The sequence below is a fragment of the Chaetodon auriga genome, chromosome 18 (assembly GCF_051107435.1).
Source record: "Chaetodon auriga isolate fChaAug3 chromosome 18, fChaAug3.hap1, whole genome shotgun sequence".
In the NCBI taxonomy this organism is placed as follows: Eukaryota; Metazoa; Chordata; class Actinopteri; order Chaetodontiformes; family Chaetodontidae; genus Chaetodon; species Chaetodon auriga.
In genome coordinates this window covers 19148219-19173534 of record NC_135091.1, presented here as the reverse complement: position 1 = coordinate 19173534, position 25316 = coordinate 19148219, and the positions used below count along the sequence as shown (strand labels likewise).

Genomic DNA, 25316 nt, shown 5'->3' with positions numbered 1-25316 from the left:
ACGTTTCCCATGATGCCCATAACATTGTGGGCATTGCACTTTTAATATACTGAGTGTAATTATGTGAGCTGTTATGTGAGAGACAAATCTTTCAGTGAATTGTTATAACAACTTACTATTGATGCGCAATACTGACAACCTGAATCCACAAACATAAAGATACAGAGAGTGAGAGGGGAAGAGAAAGACGCAGAGGGAGGAGAGGTTGAGAAGCACAGAGCGTAAAAATGGAATAAATGACGGGCAAAAATTGCTCTGGGAGATGAAAAAAACAGAGTGAGGAAGGAGTGAAAAGAGATTGGAGGGAGGTGATGATAGGAGGACACATCCGCTTGCACTGAGACACACACCTCATGTTTTCAAAAGGGTCTGTTTGGAGCTTGGAAATGTATGAAAATGGAGGGTCCACGCTGACAATCAGAAACACTTGTGTGAATGTGAGGTGAGAATGAGGCTCTGACACGTGCCCACAGACACACACAGCAGCGTGAACAGTCTGCTCCATGTGCCAAAGCTACCTGACGTGCATCTCACTCTGGCTTTGAAACAACTTTCTGTAAAAAAAAAAAATAGACTGAATTTTCCCAAAACAGCTCTGAAACATTTATCTCCTGTGTGCACTGTGTGCTTGTGCAAGTCAAGTACACACACAACCACACACACACACACATAAACCGCATGTGTCCGCATGAACACCTCCACACACATCCAGCTTTTCCAAACTCTTTCACACCTCTGCTAATGTGCTTCATTATGACAACAGGAGCTGGGCTGTGTTAACACTCTGCAGCAGCTGATGAACTTACGATTGAATCTCCAACTTTTAAATCACAAATCTCTAACATGCTGCGTTAAGACTTAACACCTCAGCCTATATCTTAGATTAACTGAGTCAAAACAACGTGGAGCTGGTAATGGAGAGGAGAAAAGGAATGAAGGCAGGATACGTAATTCATGACTCGCTGCTCTAGCTGAGGGTTTTCACATATTCTACCGGCAAATTATTAAACTTACATCTTTACTGAACCAAGCAAAGATCCATTTCTTTTTTTTCATGTCGTGGAGGATAAACCCTCCCACATTCATGCGTTTATGTGCATAATAGAGATTTCAGCTGGGGATTTTTATGTTTTTTGACAAATGCAAATCGTTACGCTGCAAATGTGTGGTATCTATCACATTAAGTACAGCCAAATTCATTCTACAACACAGCTGACATTTAAAAAAAGAAGAAGAAAAGAAATGTGTTTCTGAAAACAGTGAAGTGATTTCTGTTTCCACTGTTAGCATGTCGAGGCCAAAGCTTCACCTCCCCAACCCCGATCTTTCCGGCTGGTCTGCAGATTCGGACTCGGTGACACTTTGGTAAACAAGTAAATCCATCAAGCAGTGCCACAGTACAACCACTGTGAGCAACCACAAGGTTAGAAAAAGCTGCGGTGCGGGACTCCAGCTTTGATGTGTTGGCCGAGTTCCTCTTCGCCAGCGTAAGTAGTGTAATAGTTTGCTTTCTTGTGCCTGTTTTATCAACCGATTGTGCTGTTGGTTGACATTGTTTCTATTGTGTGACGCTTGAATTTTGCACAGATTTCTACTGCTGAAAGCTTGTAACCAGCGAAGGTCAAGTAGAGGTATAAAAGCTTCCACCGTGCAGAGAGGTCCCTTATGTGGGGCTTAGACGACTTCTTGATCAGATGCAGTGACTTCCTGGAGCTTTAAAGGTGCTTTTTTTAACCCTTGGACAGAGGCAGACTTCCATCTTTTTTCCAGTCTTTGAAAAACCACACACTGAACTCCTACTGGCTCCAGACGTGCTGATGTATGTGCTTACAATAGGCAGAAGGAAAAATTCTCTTAGCAGGGGATTTAATCTATTTGATTTTACCTCCCCAGAGTCTCTTTTACACTCTCATTTGGGGCTGGGTAGTTCTCTTGATGGCATGCAACCAATCAAAGAGGGCACTTTAAACAATCACATCTCAGTGGTAAAAAATAATGGCTGCATTGCTGCATGTTTTGTTGATTGTGGTGACTTACTTTGGTCAGATAGGATGTCAGCATGTTCTCATACCATGGAATAAATTCAAGTTCAGGACCACTGCAGAGACCACAGCCTTTGCCTGCGATGGTCTAACTCACAAAACCTCCACCACAGTGTGCATGTGTCTCTACCAATTACATGTGCAATACACCCATGCACATTTCTTGACTGTACATTTTTGTGTGGTGAATGGACTGAGGTTTGCATGTGTGTGGAGGGTGATTACACTCCAAGTGTGCATGTTTCAGCTGAAGGCCCCAGTGCTCCGCTTCTTAATGACCGCTGTGAGCTAAAAGCCAGAGGAATCCATCCCAAAGTGTTTTCAGAGGAAGAAAATGTGGCAACTAAAAGAACAAAAAAAAAAACAACACGAGACATGAAGGGAAAATCCTCTTAGAACATATCTGTGGAGCACAGAGTAAAGCAGACATGACACAGTTGCTTACTGTTACTGAATTACTTTTACATTTATGCTTTATTCCCCCTCAGCCAGACGCTGAATACATTCCCGGGAAAGAAACTGTACAATTATCGTTCATTTACATTAATGGCAGGATCATTAACATTCCTCATTGAGCTCACTGTACATTCTGTGTTAACGCATTGCCCCTTTGTCTTTGCAGCTACTTTAGAGATACGATGTCAGAAGCAATCCGGTGAAATGCGGATTTCTGCTTGTTAAGTACTTGACTGGTGTAATCGAGTCCTGTTGACCCTCATCTCCTTGTTAACCCTTCCATTGAACACGTCAGCTCCAGTGAGTCAACAGCACTATACTCCCTGTCCGTCAGCCCGTCTGCACAAAGTGCCATTTACATTATATACTGGAGTTCCCTGAGTTCCTCTTGAAAGGTTTTTCTGGAGTTGTGTCCTTGCCAGCAGCTACAGTATATACAGCTTAAATCTCTCTACACATTTTAACAAACACAGCGCACGACTGAGCTGCATATAGTGTTAGACTGTATATTTTCGAACTTAATACGAGACAGAAAAATCTACCAAAATCCTGTTTTCAGTCTTATTTATCTCTGCTTCACAGACACACCACAGCAATCCTGTTCAGATATCTCTCTGCCTCCAGCCCAGTCACACACATATGGACATCACTTGCTTGCTAAAAGGTCTCTAACGGCGTGGAAGGACACACACACACACACACACACACACACACACACACACACACACACACACACACACACACAGAGGAAGAATCTGCAGATCTGACGAGAATAGGAATGGAGAATGGGATATGAGATGAGAATATTTTCATCTCCTTCATTAATGTTAATGAGGCTCCGAGTTAAGAACGGTTCTGACTTCAAAGAGGAACAGAACGGCTCCAGGGGTTTCACCGCCATGATGTCACATCCTGCCAAGATAGGGTGGGGGAGCAGGGTGTGGGTGTGCAGACAGCAACAGAGCGCAGGAGGGAAAAGAGGCGAGAGCAGAGGAGGCAAAGAGAGATAAGAAGAAGCAGGAGGCTGGAGGCAGAAAGATGCTTACTCTGCATCTCAGATGGTCCTGGAGAGGCCACAGCAGCAGCTACAGAGGAGGAGCACAGCTGATTTGGCCTCTCCTGAGACGCTTTGTTGTTGAATTATTTGGCCAGATGATTCGTTCAATGCTGTCCTGCAGTGCTACTAAAAGTTCTCATCACCTCCTTAACGTCTACAAGACTACGAAACAGTCCAGAATTTTGATCACTGACTCACGACATCACCACGGGTGGAAATTGTGAGTAATTTCGCTGCTGATAGGTCAAGGTTGCATAACCAGCCAACCGACTTGTCTAAAAATAGAAACAAACCAAAAAGGGGTAACTGCAATCTCATTCACTGTGTCAGCCAAACCCAGGCGACGAGTGATGATGTGGTTTCTGTCATGCCGGCTCCACCTTTCCTTCTGAGTGTGCTGTTCTTATGTGGAGAATCAGTGCAGCTGTGGTATCAGTGTGTTACGTCTTGTCACGGTACAGGCCAAAACACAACAGGTTTCCTCTGGAGAGACGATAAGCTGATTAGACTAATTGAAAAAAATAAAAAAGTTAATTAATGACAAACAACTTCCTTTCATTAAATACTAAAAAAAACCCCTTTGGGATTGAGAGGTCACAGCAATGACACCCAACTAATGTTAGTTTCAGGTAATGTGATGCTAATCATTGAATCAACATCTTAATTAAGATAATATACAATATAAACATAATATCGCAGTTAAGGATGGCTGCTGATACTCACTACAGATCCAAAATCAGTGCTCTCTGTCATTTTATGTGAGGTAATGTGACTGATAGTGGAGACGCAGAATTTCATAATGCAGTTAACGAGAAAACATTATGGCTGATACCCGATCTGCTTCATAAGGTCAGTATGTGATGTTTAAAGTCAATTAAATGATTCGTCACCTGACAGGAAGCTATAAAAATAAATAAATAAATCCCTGTTTTGTCATACGATAGTAAACTGAGTATCTATGGGTTTGAAAACAGGAAAACAACTGGCAGATGATTAGATGATGAAAATAATCATGAGCTGCAGCTCTAACTGGTTTAATCACAAAGGACAGCCACTGCAATGTTAATGTAAGTCTTTGGCTTCGAGCTGTGAGAACTCCACTATCCCCTCCTCTAAAACCACCCGATGACCAGAACAAGCTCCAGGACTGGTTCTATACAGTTCCTCATTTTGTTGCGTATTCCCAGTCAAGGTAGAGTCTTAAAGAACTCCAATCAAAGCTTTTATTTTACGGCACTTTGTTGACACAGAACAACTGTTTGTTTACAGCATCCATTCGTGTCCCAGTTATGAGGGTAATTTCATTTAACTCTCAGGGATATTTTTGGGCCTGAACAGATGTATATTTCCTCTCACTGCTTCCAATGAAATCACTGACACTGTAAACATTTCAGCTGCTCACTCACTCAATCAGCTGCTTTCTGTTACAGCACAACTCTCATTCATAAGACGGACAAATTGACAGAAAGGTACACTCTGTCCCTGCTGCACGCACTACCAAGACTTTTAGACTGAGATTAGAATAGATAAATTAGTTACTGACTCATGGCATTGGCATGGTATTTTTTTTCTCAGACTGCTTCTCCGTCTTCATCGCTCTCCCTAAACTGACTCGCTCTCTGCAGTTTGGCTTGAAACCGTCCAACAATAAACGGACGCTGTGCTCTGAAAGGCCAGAGTCAGCGCTTTCCAAGCTGGGGGAGGATGATAAATCCTGTGAAGCAGAAACAAAACATGCAAGCAGAATAATAAAAACACAAATGTTAAAGACGGCTTCTCCAAGATTGGGTGTGGAATCCAGGGGGGAGTCCCCGCTATGAAATCAAAATGACGGGAAGAAAGAAAGAGAGGTATACTGGGACTGAGGGGTGACCTGAGGGTTTGATCAGGGGGGAGTGCAGCTGGCTTTGGACGGAAGGAAGGAGCTTCAGGATGGAGGAGCTCTGGAGAGCAACCCGACCACATCTGCATCCTTTCTTTTCCTCGCTCTGCAGCCATGTCTTCTTCTTTTTCCACTCACTTTATAATTTTTGCTCCACCGACTTGCCCTCCCACCACCCTCCTCAAACCATTTTTTTTGCTCATCTGTCTTCTTCTGTCTCCTCTCTGCCTCTCATTCTCTTTCTCTCTCTCATTAATCACCAATCACTTACGGTGTGGCGCGGAGTATGTCGAGTGCTTCTAGCCCATATGGAAGCGATCAGGGGCAGGCGGGGAGGAACAGCAGAGGCCCCACAGACAAGAGAAAGTCCCTGTTGAGCCACCGCCTGCAGGTATTCTGCCAGTGTTTGGAATCACAGTAAATTAAGACGGTGGATTCCAAAGTGGGGTCAAGGGACCGTCGGAGGTTTTTAAACGGTTTCAGAGTGTTGAAATCATTTCATTTCAGCAGTTTCAATCCTGAGACAAAATAAAAAACAATGACCACTTTGATAATGGGTTTTACTCTCCTCATTACTGAAATCTCTCCATCTACAGTGGAGACCTCCTACAGCCGTGCAATTTAAGAGAACCTCCATCAAAGCCCAACATAAAGGAAAGTTGAAACAAATCTAGGCCTGTAACTAATGATTAATTTAATTATCGACTAATCTGTTGATTTTTTTTCAATAAAGTGTAAGTTTAATCCAATAACAACCAACAACCCAACGCCCCTCCCGTGAAAATAGTAATGGTAAAGAAAGGACTAAAGTGTCATTTTCAAACTAACGCTGACATGCCTGGCTCTCTAGTTTAAACTTCCATTGTTTCATTCTAATGTCAAGCTAATAAGAAGTTACATTAGCAAAAAGCCACAGACATCCCTCAGGAGGAGGAACATCGAATGTGTGAGGACTTAATTCACAGGACACAGGTACATGTGTCACGTACATCACAAATATTCTCAAACTTTGGCTTTATTTTTCTTTGTTCAGCAAACATACACCAAGCCCATCCCCCAAAACAACACACACATTTCTCTCTCTCACACACACACAAACACACACACACAAGAAACTCAAAGACTTAAACTCTCGTCATTTCTCGGTAAGCCCTTGGAGGGCCACAGTGGCCTCAGCCACACAGAACATTGTGGATTCTCGTCACCACTACTGAACAAACAGGGACAGGGAGAGGGGGCGGGTGCTGCAGTGCTTCTGCTCTGACACAGGAGAGACACAGACAGACAGAGACAGAGGTGGACAGGTATGAGTTAGGACTTTCATGACGACACTATAGTAGTCATCAACTTGTCTAAAAAGGTAGTCAACTAGTCCATTAATTGCATTTAAATTATATATAAATGTGCAACTGCCTTTTTTAGGGTTTTATTTGAATCCCCTCTCTTATTTTCTGCTATTTTACATTGTTACTGTTATTGCACTTTGCACATATGTGAGCGTATGTATATGTGTATCGGTTGGTACCTACTGTATAATGTTACTATATTTGTTCAAAAGGACAATAAAAACAGTTTCATTCTAGACTTTCAAATCTGAGTTTGAGCCGATCAAACCTTCATCATCCTTCTCCACCATTACACCACCTGCCAAACTGCATCTTTCCAAGTGACAGGTGCCAACAACTTCCTGTTTCAATTGAGCTGAAGTCACAGAAGCACGAACCCATTCATCTAATTCTAAAGCATTCATCTGATCATTAGCGTGGCTTTTCAGTTTACAGAGTTGAGCCATGCCACAAATCCGAGCTCAAAGTAATGAATAGGCCCATCAGACAACAGCCAGTCATTGCACAGTGTAAGGTGGTGATCAACAGCCCCACCCTCCTACACTGGACTCCCCATCCCCTCCCCTTTGCAACCCCACTGCCTTTTTATAGGAACTGCACACCGAGTCATCACCCTGGCAACACAGCCACACATGGGCGGAGGTTTGCGCACCCCTAAAAACAGAGACAGAGAGTGTGGAACAGAGAGGAGCAGGAGTCCAGGTGTGTACAAGTTCATTCAAGAACAGCTGTTTCTCCACATGGAGGTTACCTACTTTCTATTTTGCTGATACACACATATGCACTGACTGTATGATATGTTGGAGCCATGAGAAAATACCCTCCGCTCACAAGGATGACTCATCCACTCTACCAGATGGTGGGACAGAAAGAGATGGAGCAGGAGAGGGCCAGTGTGTGGCGTGATAGCAGTGAACACACTGAGGTGTGACAAAGAAGCCATCACCACTAGCGGCTATATATAATCCAGCACAGCTCACAGTCTGTGAGGCAGGTAGACACACATGCCCTCCTCCAGCCCGATGAACAGCCACTTTCAGACATGGAGTGATGATTCTCAGCACTGTTTCTGTGAACAAAGGTCACTGTGTGGCCAATAGCTTGAGCAGGATTCAATAAGGAGTTACACTTGTCATTTATATTTGCTCCAGTGCGTTCTCAGTCACTGTCTCAAAGGGCTTCACCACTCCCACGCTCTAAAACTGTGACTAAAAATGACAACCTACTGCATGAAATTACTACATTACCAGCTCATTAGGAAGAGTGAAATGAAAAAAAAAAAAAAAAAGTTAAGGGCATCATGAGGGCATTTATTCCTGCCATTAACATGTGGTCCCTAGACCGGAAAAAACACAGCTCTGGCTTCACTGTGTATACACTTACATAAGAATACGTCAGATACATCTGAGCACCTTTTCCGTCCCAAAATGCTAATTGACACCCACCTGTTTCTACCAGAATGCTAAAATAAGTGGGTGACGTGCATAAAGCCATCTATAACGGTGTCATCTTAGACTGCAACAGTGATTTGTAAAGTATTATATAAAAACATTCTGGAAATTCAAGTGAGAAATCGTTACTGGCACAATAACTGATGGCAACACATGTTTACTTGTTAATTAACACACTTCATTAAATACCTGTAGTACAGATCAGGCACATCACATAACGTTGATACAAACATGGTGTAAATCTAATATCACCATATAGCAAATGCCGGAAATACAAACAGACAGCGGTAGACAAAGCAAAGTAACATCTCCTGTGTTTGACAAATCTCTATCATCCCATGCTATTGCAGCTTTCCAGAGACGCACATGTTCACCCCCCGCTGTGCTTTGGATGACTCTATTCTGTTAGAAAGCAGCTCAGAGCTGACATGCAGTACGCTCGGTAAGATGCATTTACACTTGATCCAATACCTAAGTTAAGTGTTTATTCTGCTTTAAAAGTGCTTCATTCTCATTTAGGAGTGAAACTGTTCAATTAAATTTTAGCCGGCACAGCTCTGAGTAGCTAACAGTATATCTGCTTCATCTGAGCTGGAACAGGAAAACTGCCAAATAGACAAATGCTGAGAACAAGGTAATACATTCAAAGTGTAGATCGGGGGATTAAATGGCCTATGCTGAGTCTGTTCTGCAATTTAAATACAATCAGATGCAGATATCAGCAAGGACACTTTATGTGCACAAGCAACGGCACAGATTTCTGTGCAGCTGTAGTGTTCCTGCATCATTCTTCCTGTTCAGTGAGGAAGTGCGATCAAGATAATGGACATTTAACTAAAGCGTGTGCTGCTTTGTGGAAGGGGCTGATGAGTAGGCAAGCATCCTAACCAAGGAAATACCTAAAGGGAAAACCTAAAGAAAATGTAAAGGGAAATTTAACACAAAACAGCATGAGCTGCCACCAATACACCCTTTGTTCAGTGCTCGAGTTTAATTCCTGCTACACATATGTAGCCAAAGAAATTACTCTGCTGTTACATGCAGAATTTAGAAATGTTAATATTTGTCTATTGTCTTTAAAATTAAAGATCTGAACACACTCAGACTGTGGATTCATGTGTGCACTGTTAAATGTAATGAGAATGAAAGTTAACATCACTGCTGTGTTACAATAGCGCTGCTTTGTTGTTCCCTAATTATTTCCTAGTCACCTGATGCAGGTTATTAAGGTGTAAAACATTATTGCCAAGTAATTACCTGGACCATCGACCGGCCTATTCAAGCACCAGACTTGTTTAAGGATACACAGAATCCTCTTGGATTCAATCAGGCTTTGAGCAGCTCGCTCACAGAAACCATTAGCTGGCTGAAGATGCACATCCCCAGAGAGGGGATCCACAGGTGGCTCCCCCTCTCTCATTGCCTTTAATGACTCTGCCCTTTTCATCACCATAGTAACCAGCATCACTGTGATCCCCCCCCAGAGAGCAGGGTGAGAGTCCCCTCAACAACACCGTCTGACCTTTCACTAAATAAAATGGCACACTTTGTCAAATGAGTTGCAAACAATCCAAAGAAAAGGTGTAAGACACGTTTGGCTGACTTTTACTGCCGACTTATGGGTGAGGACACAGTGGGAGAAAGTAGAAGCCATTTCAAGTTGAAAGGCAGTTTCCATGTTAAAGCAGCAGCTCCTGGGCAGCTATCCTCAAAGTGAGAGAAGAGAGGAAACCAAGTAAATGAGTGAAGAGTAATGAGATATACACAAACAAACACTACAAGTTACACCCAACATCACTAAGAAATGACAAAAAACAACAAATCTTGCAGACTCTTGACAAAAAAAGCCAACTGAAAACTTTCCTGTTTCCAGAGGATCTTAGGTTTGCAAGCATCTCCCCCTCACATACTGTAGCACTTGACGACCATGGGACCCTAACACCCTCCAGACGCTGTTTTCTCTATGGACAAAATGTGCATGTTAGCGTGTTGGGTCACTGCAGTGTATTGCAAGGTGTTTCCAGGGTTCAGAGTGCAGCCTGTGTGTTAACTAGGAGCCTGGCGCATTTTACAAGAGTCCAGTCGTGTTCCCATTCACACAGGGACAGGGGACACATTGACAACAGAGCAGGTCTGGACCGGACTGGGCAGCGCTCTGCTTTCTCTCCTCATATATAACCATGGAAGGCAACAATTGAAGCCCTCAGACGAGTGACTGCATAAGCTTGTTTCAACACAACAGTGGATTGAGGCCAAGCGCCCTTCAAAGTTCATAAAATACCTGTCAAATTCTGTTGAGTTGCCAAATATTCACCTGTGAATGGGACGATTGTCCTTTGTAGGCAACCATAGGTGACTTGTGGGAATCTGAGCGTTAAATTCTTTTACTGTGTACTGGATAAAAAGAGCTGCTGTATGTCACCTGAAGTTTTATGAACTAGACCCTTTTCGTGCAAGCCGTTTCGATATGTCGCAAGCAAATGAATAATAGCTGAATTCCAGTTAGCTGTTGCAGTTTCAGCCTCCTGGAACGCTGGCTCACAGTCACACTGTCGCGACTTACTGGGACCACTGTCATTGCTTTTAGTAACACCTATGATTTTCCAGCTTTGATAAGTCTGCTGTGGAAAAAGTCAATGATGTGAGGACATAAACAATAACTACAGCAATCTGATCATTTATGCTGCTCTGCATCCTCAAGAACTAATGTTTTTCATGCACATCTTTAATTTTCTATTGTTTGTTTTATTGCGCTTTGATTGTTTACAAACTGCCACAAACAACAGCGCCTCGTTTTTGCTTTTGATTTGAACATTGTTTCATCACTGGGAATGAAATTAACAATGAGTTTTCCTTGAATGTAGCTTGAGCTGCTTGTGTTTCCACACTGGCATGGGTGGGGACATCTGCAGATTCCACTGTGAGTGTTTGTGTCTCTGGAGCTGTTTTTGAGGTAGATGCCACCATATAATGTTAGGCATCAATCACTTCTCACTCCTAGGCATGACACAAGCTGGCAATACAACACACAAACACACTCTCTGTCAAACACACACACACACATGCACTGGTCTGGGCACAAGACTGACACAATATGTTGCTCACAGAGAGAGACAGACAGACCGGAATAACTAGCTAAGCTCACCTTATCCATCAAGCTAATCACAAAATCACTACGACTTCCTGAAAGAGGTGACTGGTGAAACATGGGATTCTTTGCGTTCTGAGTTGTTTTTTTTTTTTTTTAGTGTAAAGCCTGTGTGGCGACAGCACACCACCGTGGCACCCTGCTTTTCTAAATCCCACTCTCCAGTTGTACTTTCTGTGAATGTTGCTGCGTCTTCTACTTTATCTTCTTCCCTGAGAAAAATCTACCACACCACAGAAAAGAAATCCAGATCCCTTCCTGGAAAACAGTTTCATAGCTCTAATAATTCTGCACTGCAAACAGGCGAGCCCCCAGCCCGTGTTCAATCGGTAGCTTCTATTCTAAATGCCACGGCAGAAATATACTCACTTGTGATGCAAAGCGGTGTGTGACTGATGCTGCAGGGTATTTGTGTTTTTGTCTTTGTCCACAGGGAGGTCAGAGGTCAGGTACAGACCATCATCCCTGGAGCTGGGACATTCAGTAACTGGCTAAAGGACATGGAACAGTGTGGGCTCCTGCTGGGCTTGAGCACAGATCATCTGAATGACTCTCTGGGTCCATTAGGCCATTCAGACACAATGAGAGGGATTCATTTATTTTATTCTCTGATTAAAAACAATCACAACTTGCCACCTTACAGAATGCCAAAAGAGAATCCTCCCTCCAACTGACCATAACATCTGGCCCACTGAGCCAAAGAAATATGTTTTCTGACATTTTAGCAAACTGCATCAATAATGAAGCAGCGTCTTCTTGCTTAACATTACGTTACAGCTGCTAGATGTAGAGGTTGGCGATGTAGCTAGCTATATCCTAACAAAGCCCTCAGGGGGACAGACACACAGGCACGAGGAGGGAAATCCTTCAGAGAGTCGACTCAAACAGGAGCACCGTTCTCTCCCAGCCAGCGTCAACCATGATTTAAATATGAAACTGAAAGAGAGCAAGAGCTTCTGCATTTTGCAAGTAGCTTTGAAATAAGGCTCTCTGACTATTAATCATGTGGAAAAACTGCTATCATCTAGTTAGAAGGTGGAAAGTCCATATTGTCATTTTTCAAAACTTTAAGGGCTATGCATTGAATGAATTAGAAATACAGCAGATCCAGAGTGACTCATACTTAATGATGCTCACCACAGCCGTGACTATAAATCCAAGATCATATCAAAAACACAATTCTTTTTCTGTCTGTATTGCATGTAAATTAGCATCCTGCAGTGTGTAAGTCATTATTTTCTTTCAGGTCTATCTCTAAAACACCAAGTCCTTCAGCAAAGTGTAAACTCTGATTCAAAGTTAAAATCAACTCTGATAGCTCAGCTAGTATCCAGACTGCATCATAAATCCATGTGCAATCGGGGCAGGGGTTAAAACCATCTCGATAGCAGATTGCAGATTGCATAAAAATCTTTGTCGATAATGATGGTAAGCTTTGGATATTTTTACTTGATATAGATAGATCTAAGAGTGCCTCACAGCAGCGATAAACAGCCAACCAGTCGACAGTATTTGGCGTACACATCAAAGTAAGCTCCCATTTCCTACCACAAAGCATTGTTTGAGCTACCGGTGAAGAAAGTGAATGTGAACACGAGTGGAAAGGAGGGGTACAAACGCGACTTTCACCTCTGCCTGTCTGCACGAGGGGGAGGCTGAGCTCCTCACACACACAGTGGACAGCAGCGTGTCTTCAGAGCAGAGCTCACAGCGGCGGGAATGAAACAGATTTTAACGTACATTTTACTGCAGCCAACGACGACAAAGCTCATTACCCAGAGGTGCAACAAAAGGGCGACCATATGATCAATTCATCAAACACCTGTTGAACAAGGAGGACACAAACTTGGAGAAATGTCTTCAGCCACTCTGCAGTAACTCTCTGCTCACACAGCCATACTGTATGCTAAAGTGCTGAAAGTGAACTCATATCAGCCTCCAAAGCTGAGGAAACTGTTGACGAGAAAGGTAACGTGTCATTAATTATATGGACGTGGTTTGGATATCTCAAATATGCTGTTGGTCGGTGCCAACCAAGACGGGAAACACAACAAATCTTGACCAACACCTGAAAACGTTCCATCCCAGCAACCAAACCATTTTTTGAGTTACAAGGCAAACTAATGTTGTTTTGTTAAGGCAGAGTTGTTAAAGCATGTTTGCACAGTTAAATGTTTACATTATGTTATTCCATGTTTATGTGAATAAATTCCATTCTAAAGTTTCGCCAAAAAAACCCCAAAAAACACTCGACATCAATATCAGGATGTTCTCCAAATTGGCAGCATTATATATTGTTATATATTGTTATATTGTGTTATAAGTTATATATTGTATATAAATACCGATACTGATAAATGAGGAAGAAAATATCATGATCATTCTTTCTGCCCAGCCCCATGGATGGAGTCCACAGAGGGTGGAGTCAGGTTGGTACTTCTGATTTGAACAGTGAAGACACATTCTATGAGACACTGGAGGTTGAGATTTTCTCCTTTGTTGTCTTCAGTTAAACTCAGTTAAACAACAACTAATCAACAGAAAGACTCGTTCCTGAGGCATGAGGCCTTGTCCACTCACTAATCAACAATGAGCAGTAATAACGACAAACAGGTCAATGAAAGTTAAAGAAGAAACACAGAAGAAGAAGCCACTTGAATGACTCTGTGACAGCAGTTACGTACCGGTGGATTTCCATTTTGGAGGCCAGCACACATCTCTGACTGAGGATGAAGCTGGAGGCTTTGGACTGTGGACCAGAGGACTGGATCTGCATGGCTCCACACAGCCTGCCAGCAGCCACCTCCACCCTTCCTGCTGAACTAACCCGGCCAGCCCCACTCCTCTCCCCTCTCCTCCCCCACCAGCCTTCCCCTTCCTAAGCTCTCCTGTCTCAGGGTCTCCCCTAGCTGCTCCTTCACTCAGTAGCCAAGGTAATCTCTCTGGTTTCTCTCCCTCTCTACCGAACAGCCTTCTTCATCATCCAAAGCGGAGAGCCAGTCAACCCGTCCCACCCCGCGCCTCCCACCTCCCCTGCTCACAGCCCCCCTATCAGGGTGATTCCTTCCTTATTCATATGTGCGATGTCAGCGAGTCAGCCAGCGAGCGAGGGAGCCATGTCAGCCAGCTGTGTTTCTCCCGTGGCAGCAGCACCAGCCAGCAAACGCGGTTCAATCCTGGCTTCTCGCCGCCGTGGCGACAGCAGGGGTATCCAGGCAACAGGCTCCTGCTCCTCCACAGCCCTCCTGCTATCGCGCTCTCTGGGCTCCGTGGTGGAGGCTGTTGGGGAGCTGTTTGGGGGAAATCACCGCGGTGGTATCACGCAGCTCAGCTCAGCTCAGGGAGGGTTCAAGAAGGGGTGGGGGGGGGGGCTCCTTCTCTTCTATTGCTCTCTGTCACTTTTCTCTCTCTCGCCTGGCTCCCTGCGCTCCATCGATCTCATACCTTTTGTCTCTCACTTGATCTCTCTCTCTTTCATGTGCTGTGGCTGCCTCCCCTCCTCCCTCCCAGCTCCACGCTCTGCTTTCATCTGTGTGACTCTCCACGCACTCGCACTCTTTCTATTTCTAACTCGCCATACACCCACCCAACTCATCTCTCTCACTCTCTCCAAAATAAATATGCTAAAGCGAGTCAGGAAGAATGAGCAGCCAGAATTAGTGATGTTCGGTGGCACTGGAACAAGGATTAGTCGAGTGCTTCCCAGCATTTGACAAACACGCAGTCCTGTCAGGAGGGATTCTCCTTTTCGCTGCACACCGACACTTGCAGCAGCACTGCGAGGCTTTACATACACTATCTAAATATTGAGCGTCTGTGTGCAGCATATTGAAGGCCTGTTTCTGTGTGACTACACTGCAGTTCATTTCCATTCATTTCATTTCCACTGTAATCAATTGGTAGCGGGCTGAAGCAAAACATACAGCATGTAGAGTGAAGTCATGCATCAGAGCGCTGAAAGCACAGCTGAATGGAGCCAATAATGAACTCAAATGTGATGAGGTTACCTAAGAATATGCACATCGGTCGTCATTGTGTTTCCTCATGTGAAGTCATAACCACAAGCACTGTTATAATACCTGATATCTTTAGATAGTGACTCTTGTGAGGCAGGACCTGTATTTAGAGGATGCTCTCAGCTAAACATTTGGGCTCTCCCACTGAGCTGATGTTTACTGTACTGCAACCCTTCCTGGATTTTGTTGGTTGCTATGCCAACTTAAAGATGTAGATGGCTGTATTTTTCTCTGTTGTGTTTTGGTTTTGATGTGTATGCGAAAGAGCTCGGAAGAAAAGGTTCATGTTTCAGGCTTTATTCATGAGTTTTCTGCAACGGTGACAGAGCATCTAGTGTTGAGCTGTTTCAACTCCGTGCAGAGACAGTGTCATCGAGCGACCAGGTGATGTCACGGTGAAATGAATTCATTACTGAAGTGATGAAGAGAGACACTGGCACTGTCATCTGGACAGGTATGATCCAACCTGACTGATACAAACACGGTAAATGTGCTGTTCAACACACTCTGCCATACACACTGATACAACTACAACTTTGGAGTTCATTAACATTAAGGATTTTATCACAATCACAAGGTGTTTTTGTGGTTTAAGCAGGCTAAATCTATATATATACATATATTCATTCTAGTTAAACTTTTCTTCATATCATGTTCATCAAATTAACACTTCTGACAAGTAGATTGTGAAAAATAAGGTGTGAAAAGAAAGTCTGCTTCGTCTGTGTCAGATGTACGTACGTTTAATAAGTCACAGTGCAGATCTCAACTGAATCTTGTTATTTTAACAAATGACAGTAACATAAAAGTTGAATTCAAACGGATTTAATAACTAGATTCGATAGAGGTTTCGTATTTATTAGAATGCTGTTCAGCCCTAACTCTATGCCTTGAGAACTACAGAAGCCAATCTTAGTGTACAGGAAGAGCTGAATGGCAGCCTTGAGAATTTGATGAATTATGTAACAACATTGTGACTTCATTAAAACCACAACCTGCAACAGATTTAACGTCACATGTGCACATTTCTGAAGCAAACAGCAAACAATCATCTCATAACATGGTCACAGCCTCATAAATGTAGACACAGTGCTAAAGCTTAGAGCAGACCTGTAACATGTTTACGATCCTTTGCACCGAACATCATCGTCATAAGCTTTATTACATATTTAGACAGTTCAGTATGGGTTTGGTGTGCTGCACATGCTTGTCTTGACTGTGGTGCTCATTTCACTTTAAGGTTACAGCTTCCTCTACAGCTGTCACTGACAAAGGATCAACTTGCTGAACACGTTTTTTTTTTCCAGGGTTTGAATTAAACTTGTGACTCACCCTGAAGGCTACAAACTAAATTAAGGGTTGATGTAATCACTACAAATGTTGAAAACAAAGAGCTTTTTTTTTCTCCTTTTCCCGCTGGACTGGACAGCAGACTCGACAGGTATGACAATAAGGCGGCGCATTTCTATCAGCATGTGCGAGGGCTGCTATGTGCTATATGTTTTCAGGGTAGGGCACAGATTACAGCAAGCAGAGGAGAGGGTAATGACACAGGCACGCACACACGTGCACACACAGGGCTGCAAGGGAAGGCTGTACCAAACTCTCGAGGTCGGAACAACAAGGGCTCGAGGAGAGACATATTTGTGCCTTTGTTCAGCACATTAACGTGGACGCGGATGCTCTCAGCCAACACAGTTCTTAACTGAGCCTTCAACACAACACATTACTGACTGACACATATACACCTACACACAAACACATTCTGTTGTTGCCTAAATTATCACCAAGCATAGTAGAAATAATGGATACACCACAAGTATAAAAATGTTTTTTTGCAGCAATGGAAGATCTGCTTGTTTGAACATATTCTGCTCATGTTTCCATATTCTATCATCATTCCGAAATAAATGATAGTATGTGATTATATACAATTACTGGTGTGGTCGTGAACTGGAGCGGCCACATTAATGGACAGATTTATTAAAATGACTTTTTAAAAGCAGGGAAAGGCAGCATGTGCCCTGGGAAACGGACCGTGATGGATGAAAGGTCTATGACAAGAGCAGTTTGTCACACTTCGGTTAAGCACACAGTCAAAAGCTGTCTAAACACTGTGCACACATCAAGAGCTATTAGATTCAATTAGAGGGAGAGAACGACAGAGAGGGATGAGGACCAAGAGGGAAAATGAGAGAGCAGTGTGAGGCACCTGTAATAAGCTCCTGCCTCTTTTAGCAGCACAGATGATGCGAGGGAGGAGAGGAGGAAGAGGGGGAAGGAAGGAGGGGAGACGAGGGGTAGAGGATGGAAAAGAGGAGACAGAAGGAGGAAGGCAGAGAGCACTCAGTCATCAGATATTTCCATCATAATGGCCATTATGAATGCGTAAGTGGTGGATTGGTGCCAAAGCTTAAGACTGGGCACGCTCCATTTATTCATAGTCACAGCAGAAGTTTTTAACTTTGCTTTGTAGCGTCTCACACACAGAATATGACTATGACTGGTCAGTATGACCCATGGTGACTTTGCACAAACTCAGTTTTAGAATTTGGAAAGTAATAACACCTTCATTCTTACACAAGAGGTAGAGAATCACTTTCTCAATAGTTAGTCTCACTTGAAAAATGTATTTACAAAGAAGAAAACTTCCTATTTAAGGAGGTACTGAGCATTGTTTGAGATGTTCAGTTAACAGTGACAGCTCTGATCTGATAGACCATCCACTTCTCACTGTACAGTATCATCCCTTTATGTGTCCTTAATTGTGTAGAAATCACAAACATGACTTTGCTGCAAAATATTGTAAACATTTGAGTCTGCAGCACAAAAGAATGTGAAGCCGATACTGTATTTATCATCTAAGGTATTATGTAGTCCGATCACCCACCAAGGGAAGGTGAAGGGATGAGAGGAGGATGTATAGACGATAGAAAGGCTGTAAACAGTTCTGTTAATAGAAAGAAAGGAGAAGAGAGAGATGGAGATGGGCAGCGAGACGTCTTCTCTCCCCTGAGGCCTGATGCCATTTCAGGTTGTATCACTGCAGGAGGCTGCAGGGCACAGGTGGCTCAAATGCCACACACACACACACACACACACACGCCTCATAAACCACAAGCTATTTGCCACACAACACTTTCAAGAGACCCCAGATATTGCTGGTTGTTGGTCAGTATCAGTCCCTTGGTAGGTCAATTGAGGAAACAACACACTTTGACCAGAACTGGTGAGGCCTCAAACATGCTGATACTGGACAAAAGATCATACAGTGCACATGCCACACAGATCAAACATAGACGTTGAAGTAAACAAACATGAATATAACAATGTAGCTCATATTTAATTAGAGACTTTCTCCATCTCTATCACTGCCCCGTTATATCAGCACTGTCTTTGAGCAGCCCTTTGACCGAGCCCCACTGAGGGGACAATAATTCACCGTCAGCCCTCGTCTTTAATTAAACTCTACAAACAGCCTCCTCTCCTTAATGTGAGCGTGTGTGTGTGTGTGTGTGTGTGTGTGTGTGTGTGTGTGTGTGTGCGTGTGTGTGTGTTGCTGAGGAAAGGAGATGACATCATCAGGCAAGTCAGCAGTCCTTTTTGCCACAGCGGGCAAGAAAAAACAACTACAGCTGACTAAATAGAGATAGAGGAGGAGAGTGTACTTGAACTTCTGTAGGAGACTCTCTTCTCTTCTGTCTCCTCTTTGGACAGTTATCCAGTTTGATGGGTTCTTACCCATCAGTTTCTAATCTGTCTTTCTGTTCTGATTTGTCAGAACAGTGGTGATTCTGCTCCCAAAATCAAAGTATGATATTTCAGAATTTAACATTACTGACTGATTGTGGGGGAAAAATTATTAATTATATGCTCAAATCTCCAGAAGGAAGTCAGTTTTGGGACCACAGAAAGATTTTCTATCTATCTTCTCACATGACATTCTGTGATACTGTATTTCTTCCCCACTTGACAAGAGGAGACATGGAGAGAGCGAGACATTGAGAAAACAAGTAATCAGAGTAAAAAAGGACTTATTTTTAACCAGTGAGCAAAGACAAAGATGAATTGTTGCGGTGTCGGGCTGTTTTCCAGGGTGACCGGAGAGCATGCAGGGACAGCAGTGGAGAAAGACATGATGAGAAGGCAGACAAGTGAGGCAGTGACACAGCATAGCAAAAATAGTGACAAGACAAACAGAGAGATGAAGAAAGTCAGAGAGTGATGCTAGAAGAGATAATGTAGAGTACATGCTGCCAAAGACTACAATCAGGAGAATATTGATTAATGAAAGTATTTCCAGAGGAATGGATTACCCTTCACTTAGACAAACACTGGGTCAAAAAGTGAGATGGGGCAATCAGGTGATCTGCTCGGTGCAAAGTGTCCTTAAGCAGACAGTGAAGTCCTGTTTTCTTGAGGGTAACCACAAAACCTGTCTGACCCCAACAAACGATGTGACTGAAACACAGACGTGTCTGTTCTGATGTGTGTCAGAGGACGTGCATAGTTAATAAGGTCCCTATCAAGTGGCAGACAGGTGCAGGTGTGTCCATAAGACAGTGCTGGTGCAGCAATGACAATGGTGCATTCATTTCCCAACAAAGGGATCCTGACAACTCGATATAGTTACTGTCCTCACACAACACACAGGGTGTGAGAACACTCCCTTCCAACAGACAGAAAGCTTCCTATTACTGCCTAGATGGCAAAACTGACCAGAATACAGTGAAAACAGCCTTTGTCCTTTCAGAAGTCCCACAGGAACTTTGCAGGTACACTGAAATGCTCACGGATCAGTTTACATGAGAGGGCACAAAGGAGACCTGAAAACAGATAGTGTTCAGCAGTAGCTGACGTGCTGCTTCGGCAATTTTTTTTTTCTCATGTATTTTTTTTTTTAATCTGCAGCTTAACCTTGAAACCAAGGCATGAAGCAAACCCTGACATTTGCGAAAGTACTGAAATGGCTACATAGATCTTAGATACAGAAGTATAATACAACCTTGAATGTTTTTCTCGTCTGCCAGCTCGAACAAACACTTGTGCAAAGCAGTGTTTTTCTTTGAGCTCTTGTGTGAGCGATTCATCTAGTATGACACACTTCTCCTTGGCCATAAAACCAGACGCAAAACAACAAGACATCACCAGCTGGCAGGTGTGTCAGAGTCAGTGTTACAGGTGATTCACTCAACAATGGGAAGCATATTGTTGGATTAAAAGACTGACAAAATATGCTTGAGGACAAAGGACTTGTGCTCTCCTTAATAAAAGCAACATTACACAAACATCTACACCAGACTGTAACATTTGAAATCAGGAGTGACCATCAGTTTAACATTTTCACATGAACAAATTTATGTTTCTACTAGAATTGGAAGATTACAGCATATTTGAAAATATAAACTGTAACAAAACAATCCAAGATTACACAGAACAAAGACAGTTTACTTGAAACATCTGACTGACATGACTATTCAAGGCCATGGCACACAGACAGACGGCAGGACGCTACAACTCCCTCTGGGACAGGGGCATAACTCCATGTTGCTGTCATTTGACCTGCAGCCCTTCTGTTGTCCAGTCTGGACAATGATGTCATTGTTGCTGGGTGAACTGGTCTGACAACAGGTGACATGCAGACAGATGCTAAGCCAACACCAGCTTTGTGAAGGAAGTGAGCAATAAAAACGTCACTCGCTAATTTAGCTGCATCACTTAAACTTCTTAAATTGAGATGTACACATACACTTTGGAAATCACAGGTAAACCACAGATGGGGGGGTTCAAAACCGGTTAATGTCCCACAAGGCTGAAAACTGCAAAAACTACACCAACGTAGGCAGCTAGACGGAATGTTAGCATGCACGGCTTGCAAACAATGATGAAGTGAGACACGCAGATATTCACAGGTCACTTTTGCTCATTCACACATGAAACAAAAGGTTAAAAGAATTGAGCAAATGACACAAATCAGCAGCGTCTCCACCGCAGTGATCACACTGATGCAAGAGCAGATGTTGGATTTGCAAACAGTCAGGAAATTACCGTTGCAGAGACATAAAAACCACAATCAGACACTTTTAGAATAACCCTAGGGAGAAAGTCCGTAAAGCACTTCTTTTCACATTTCCTCTGCTGCACAAGTCCTTTGGAAATACAACAGCAGCTTCAGAGGCATTGAAGGAGAAAAGTGCTCCGTCACCTCATGGAGAGACGAATCTTATCCTGTAACTGAGCGAGAAACTCACTCTGATTGGACTCTGCAGAGTTTAAAAGCCACTGCAGTTCTATAAATATATGAGCGTCTCATCTGGTGAGAGAGGCTTCAAATAATGAATGAATAGGTGGATGGCGCTAAAAGCTAATGCTAGTTCTTCATCTGAGTGGGAAGAGGGGCCAAAAAAGATGAACAATAGTGCGAACAGACTGGTAGAAAGGCAGGCAGGCATGCAGAGAGACAGGGCTAATCCTCAATCATAAAGTGGAGTTTAACATCCCTCAAAGAATGTATTGTAAATGCTAAACCTGCTTCAGAGGAGATAATAAGGCAGGTAAGGAAAATGGTTCTACAGATGATTAAGCTTCCTTTCGTATGATAGCGTGACCTACTGCGATCGTTTGACCCCTAAATCCTACAGAAGCTCCACTGCTTCTCCACCACCCGCTGAAACTTACGAGTCACGAGTCATCTTGGTGTAGGGAATGGGTGAATCCGGCACCTCCACCTAAAAGAAAATCTGTTGTTGGAAGCGTTTGATCTTTTTTTTTTTTTTTGTTTTTTTGAAGTCTCCACTTTCTCTACAGACTGACTGACTCAGCAGCTGCTTGACTGGCTCGACGACTGACTGGCTGACTCCAGAGGGGGAAAGTGAACCAGCATTTAGACGGACAGTGACAGTGGTGAGGCACCCACCCACCCACCCACCCACACCGCCTGCTGGAAGCACCCCCCTCCCAAATTTCCCCCATGCACCCACCCACACTCACTCACCTCACTGGAGCCAGGGCTAAAAGTGGAACAGCTGGGTGGGGGTGTGAGGAGGTGCAATGCATTTACAGTTGGGGGTCATTGGGGAGGGCAGCCCCCCCCCCCCCCAACTGAAGAATGTCTCTCTGCCCTGTCCAAAAATAGATATTGTGACCTGCATACGTCATCAGATGGATTATGTGCGGTAACCAACACTGATTCTGATACAGATGTGCATTTACCAGGCAGGGACGGTCCAACAAGCAGACCTAAAGAACCTCTGCCATGTAGGGTCCATCATCTTCAGAGCTATACCAATGTGGGGGACTTAAAGTGATGATGTCTAGGCCTCTGTTATTTTGCATCTTTTTAGGCTGGAAGTATATTTTCTTCTGACTTGGTGCAAGAGATATTCTGTTTTAACCGCATGTCTAGTTATAACCTTAAACATTGGTGATTTAGACAGTTTCACACACACTGAAGCAGAGGCAATGGGCTCCATTTTAAACACAAGACATAACTGTTTCCTCCTAATCCAAAGAACTGTCTTTTTGATTTGATTCCCCAAGTAGATTCAAGGTATTGCTCCTCCATTAAGACTCTGTTAACAGTGTTTGAGGCCTCCTTTACGATGGCAAGTTCTGTAAATTTCCAACACAAACAACCTGATTATGACAGCCACTTCATGCAGTGTTTGGTATGAAAGTAAGCGGGGTTTGAACTTCATTCTCAAAACACAATTTTTCACTCTTCACACAACTACTTTTGTCACATTTTGTGTGTAAAACACCACAAGTGCCTTGGAAAATATGCACTCTTATAGACAAGTCTACAATTTCTTGTGTTGACATAACAAAGACATACAAAAGACTCTTGGAGTCAGCTCTTGGAGAGGAATTGGGAAGGCAATGCAACAGAAATGACTTTTTTTTTTCAGTTTAAAGTATCATGTCTTGAAGTGGTGTAAGTATTAGGTGTCTTGTGGGACACTGCAAAATCAGTGATCAAAGGAAAGCTCATAGACTTCACATCACACAGTAAAAGTTAGGATATAAAAAGTGTCTGAAAGTTTTAGAAGTTTTAGGCAACACAGCGAAAGGAAGGAACCTCACATATTAAAAAAAAAAAAAAAAGGAAACTGGTTCAAGAGCCCTTCTTGTGGTATGAAGGTTAAGGAAGCAAGAGGTCAAGAGTACAATATAAGAAATTTGGCACCCCAAAACTAAAAGGGAAGGCAGTGTGCTGAGCCAGCAGGAGGTTTCTTGTCCTGCCTTTGAGTGAACAGGTATAATTTGCCTTAAAATGCTGTTGGAGAACAGTTTGTCCAACCTAGTTTGTTTGAAGGATACCACAGCCCTCACTCCAATGTATTTAAAAGGACAGAAATGGAAGCTGCCAAACAAATGATTAGTTTCAATCTGTTATGTTCGACATTCATTTTTCACAAAGCTCAGCCAAAGTGCAAAGCCCTCTGAAATGCTTCTGACATGACAGTCTATTGGTGGTCTGAGCCATGACTTATAGTTGCATACAGCACAGTGGTCTGTATATAGCCTGGCTGCACTCAAGTACATGATTGATTTGAAACCCACTAGATCAATGGAACTGCAGGACTAGAAATGTAGGGCTTTCAGGCCTCCCGCAGGGAAATGAAAACACAGTCTGAGAACCATTGAGAGAAACACTCAATGGACCCTTTCTATTGATCACACTTCAAGGTGTTTCAGGTCTATATGAAATCTACCTTTGATCATTAAGTGAGTGCCAGTGGAATATGGCTGCAGAGGGAGCCTGGGGCAGCATGATCCTACAAGCCCAATTCCTAAAAAATTGCGACACTGTGTAAAACGTAATGAAAAACAGAATGCAATCATTTGCAAATGACCTGTGTCTACCAACAACAGTTTAACAAAGTGTTCCTGAGCCCATGTGGTTCTGTTTAATTGATGTTTTACACAGCATCCAAACTTTTTGTAATTGGAGCTGAATAAATCTGCCTTTGTAGTAAAGAGTTGTTTATCACTGACTTTACACCATTTGGACTTTGACAGTAACGGCGTGATATATTCACCTGTGGAGGGCAAACACTCTGTGATTCATGACACAAGTCAGTGACACAAGTCTTTCACTCAGTCACATATGGCCTTGACCCAAATAGGAAATGTAGGTCAGGGGGTTCATCTTAAAAGCACCATGGAGGTCAAAGGTCAAATGTATCCAGTGTCTGTCTTTCAGGATAAACCATTAGTCAGTCATGTTTACTGGTGTGACCCAATGCTACAGTATGTCAGCTCTTAAATAGCCTGAGCTGTCTGCAGATTCCTCATCCCTGTATCACCAAAGACCCAAACAGACACAGTGGGTCTTTCATCATAGTCTGCTATAACAAGATTTCGCCATTCCAATTCAGCACGGAAAGTTAAATGAGCTCAAAAAGAAGAAGAAGAATCCTCTTCATAATCTTTGCAACACCGATTCTGTCAATAACAAATGAAATCCTAAATTAAACCTATTAATCACAAATGTTGGCAGTGTAGTTCAAGCCCACAAAGGGGCACAATGCAAGTGCTTTCAGTGACTCACTAAAATTCATACTTAAGTTTATGTGATTCCAGTGATTTAAGGTTATACAAAGTCCACTGTTTGCCTCTTGTCTTTCCTTCTTGCAGTTCAGTTGACATGGTAATGAAGCTCTACCCTTGTTCTTCTACTGTCAAAAAGACATATTTCATCTGCTGTTACAGTTGAAAAACAAAGAGAAGACATGATGTTTCTGCAGGCTACTGAAAATACACCATTAGCTACAGGCATATGCCATATATGCATATACAGGGACACTCCTAACAAACCTCGAGGCTTGTACACAGTCTTAAGGTGGCAGTATACTCCATCAGAACTGCTTGCCAGATGGTGGAATAACTTTGGAAACCCTGTTCCCCTCACAGTTT

General features: G+C 43.1%; 1 protein-coding gene across 7 annotated transcripts in view; it reads right to left on the bottom strand.

Annotated features, from left to right (window-relative positions):
* enah (ENAH actin regulator) overlaps nt 1–25316 on the bottom strand; it is a 111564-nt gene that overhangs the window by 58039 nt on the left and 28209 nt on the right. For 5 of the 7 annotated variants that reach the window (XM_076755889.1, XM_076755890.1, XM_076755893.1 and 2 more), the window contains exon 1: nt 14067–14207. The exons of the other annotated variants lie outside the window; for them this stretch is intronic. In XM_076755889.1, coding sequence (XP_076612004.1) covers nt 14067–14158 — 92 coding nt within the window. In that variant the 5' untranslated portion in view covers nt 14159–14207. Of the gene's footprint in view, nt 1–14066; nt 14208–25316 lie in introns of those variants that run through there. 7 annotated transcript variants of the gene reach the window in all.